This window comes from Trypanosoma rangeli (assembly GCF_003719475.1).
Source record: "Trypanosoma rangeli strain AM80 chromosome Unknown Tra_15.4_contig_00721, whole genome shotgun sequence".
NCBI lineage: Eukaryota > Euglenozoa > Kinetoplastea > Trypanosomatida > Trypanosomatidae > Trypanosoma > Trypanosoma rangeli.
In genome coordinates, this window is record NW_021706470.1 from 2,499 (window position 1) to 4,671 (window position 2,173).

Here is a 2,173-nt window from a genome sequence, read left to right on the forward strand (position 1 = left end):
AACCCTGCTGGGAATCTCGTACGGGGAGGATATGCAATGGAGCGCGGTGTACGGGTCGGGCGTGAAGCACTCCTCCACCAAGTGGGAGTTGCATAAAACATATCACGTGGTGCTTCGAGTGGACAACGGTGCGGGCTCTGTGTACATTGACGGCCAGTGCATATCGAATCCACAAACGATACGGCCCGATGGAACGACTTTGTACGGGATCTCGCACTTCTTCTTTGGCGCGTACGATGATTCGTCGGCCGGCAAACAAATTCATGCGACGGTGGCGAATGTCATGCTGTACAACCGTCCGTTGGATGACACGGAGATAGGTAAGCTTCACCAGAATAAAGTTTCCATTCCAAAGCCGGAAAGTGCGGAACCGCAAGGGGCGGATTCTGCTCCAGTTCAAGAAACTTCCATTGACAATGCGAGTGGTTCGTCACCCAAAACTGCGCCGGAATCCGTGCCCTCTACTGATGCCGCTGTCAACACAGTGAAGACGGAGGAAGTGATCTCGCCTACGGGGTCCACGGTTGTGGAAAAGAAAAAACAACCTTTGACGGCACCGACGACGACTGTGGAAAAGGAAAACCAGTCCTCGTCGCCGGAGTCCACAGTCGTAGGCAAGGAAGATGGATCCTCGTCGGAGTCTGATGTCGTAAGCGGGGAACCTGGATCTTCGTCGGGGGGGTCTGAGGTCGTGGAAACGGCAAAGGAATCCCCGTTGAAGGTGCCTGAGGTTGAGGTTGAGGGTGAGAGGGAGGAGGCGGCGGCACCGCCAGTGTCCACGGTGGAGGGCGCTTCCTCTACAGTAAATGCGAACTCCGACCAGCTGCCAAGCACTCCTGCCGTTGAAGAAGTCCATCAATCTCAGTCGGAAGAAGGGACGGCTTCTGCTGAAGAGGGTGCAGTGCCACATCCAAACAGCGCAAGTTCTGCTGATAATGACGGGGCAGGGGATGACACAGGCGTAACTGATGCAAACACCGTTCTTTACGGTGGGGTAAACAAAAGCCAAGAGTCTGGTGCGAAGGGAGACGACCATCCAGACGCCGCAGCAGCAAAGAATGCAGCATCCGTTCTCGCATCGTACAACAAAAGCAGCGATGACCTGTTGTCGAAAGGCAGCGCTGAGGATGGCACTGCGTATGGGCGCCGAGTGCTGCTGCCGCTGCTTCTGTTGGGGTTGTGGGTGTTTGCGGCACTGTGAGAAGTGTGCGGTCTCTGTGCGGGGCATGTGCACCTTCTCCCGCACACACACACACACCACCGGGAATAAATTCCTCTTCACGGAGGGCGATTTAATTTTTTTTTTTTTTTTATTACGACCAGGGAGGACATGAGCTCGCAGCGGTCCACACCGCAGCCACGCTCTGCCGCTTTTTCCTTTTTTTTTCTTCATCTTTTTTCTTTTTTAAAAAAATTATTCCCACTGTGTTTGTTGTGGGAGTCGTTTGTAACATCGTTTGCCGTTTGTTGTCCTCCGCGGACGGGGTGTGCTGCTGCCGCGTGTGCGTGTGGCTCGGGAGGCCGGGACTGCGCCAGCTGGCGGTGACGAACGTCGTTGTGTGCAACCGCTGACTGCGTCCAGGCGAACTGCGAGGCCGTCTTTTTGAGGAATCGTGGGCCGGGTGGAATCGCGCGTCTTCGGAATCCGGTGGGGACTATTTCGACGATGTTGAGAACGCTTTTTGCGGGGCGATGGGGCGCAACAACGGCGGCGACGGCTCTGCGTGCGAGAATGCGTCTCTGGTGCTAATGCTTCTGATTGGGCGGTGGGGCTTTTTGGCTCTCTGCTGAGCCGAACGAAGAGCATCGGTGAGCCGGTGCTGCCGCTGATTGAACACATGAGCCGCCCAAGTAAATCTTTGCGTATCCGTGCGGGCTCACTTCTTTTTTTTTTCGTTTCATTTTTTTTTCTTTGGGCCGCACCTTTTGTTTTTTGTTTTTCATCTTTTTCTTTTTCCTTCTGCTGATGGTTCTCTTGCTGCTCTCAGTCTCCGCACGGAGAAGTGGGCCTCCCCTCATGCCTTTATGCCGCTCCTGCCCTCAGCTGCGTGGCAGCGTGCCCACCGGTTACGCACATGAAAGGGGCAGCGAAGCCGAGCAGCACGCAGCCGTACCGAGTGGGATATTAACGGGCGTGGGCGAGAGGAGGGCCCAATTGAGACGAAACGACCAC

The 2,173-nt window shown here is 55.3% G+C and overlaps 1 protein-coding gene across 1 annotated transcript in view, besides 3 other annotated features; it reads left to right on the forward strand.

Annotated features, from left to right (window-relative positions):
- Window positions 1-1,201, forward strand: part of TraAM80_09913 (trans-sialidase) — a gene marked incomplete at both ends in the record, with an annotated part of 2,490 nt that extends 1,289 nt beyond the window's left edge. The window contains one exon of the mRNA XM_029386569.1: window positions 1-1,201. This exon is cut by the window's left edge and continues 1,289 nt beyond it. Coding sequence (XP_029233580.1) covers window positions 1-1,201 — 1,201 coding nt within the window.
- Window positions 1,202-1,296: 95 nt separating this feature from the next.
- Window positions 1,297-1,315: a microsatellite.
- A 56-nt stretch (window positions 1,316-1,371) lies between these two features.
- Window positions 1,372-1,407: a microsatellite.
- Window positions 1,408-1,881: 474 nt separating this feature from the next.
- Window positions 1,882-1,956: a microsatellite.
- The last annotated feature ends 217 nt before the right edge of the window (window positions 1,957-2,173 follow it).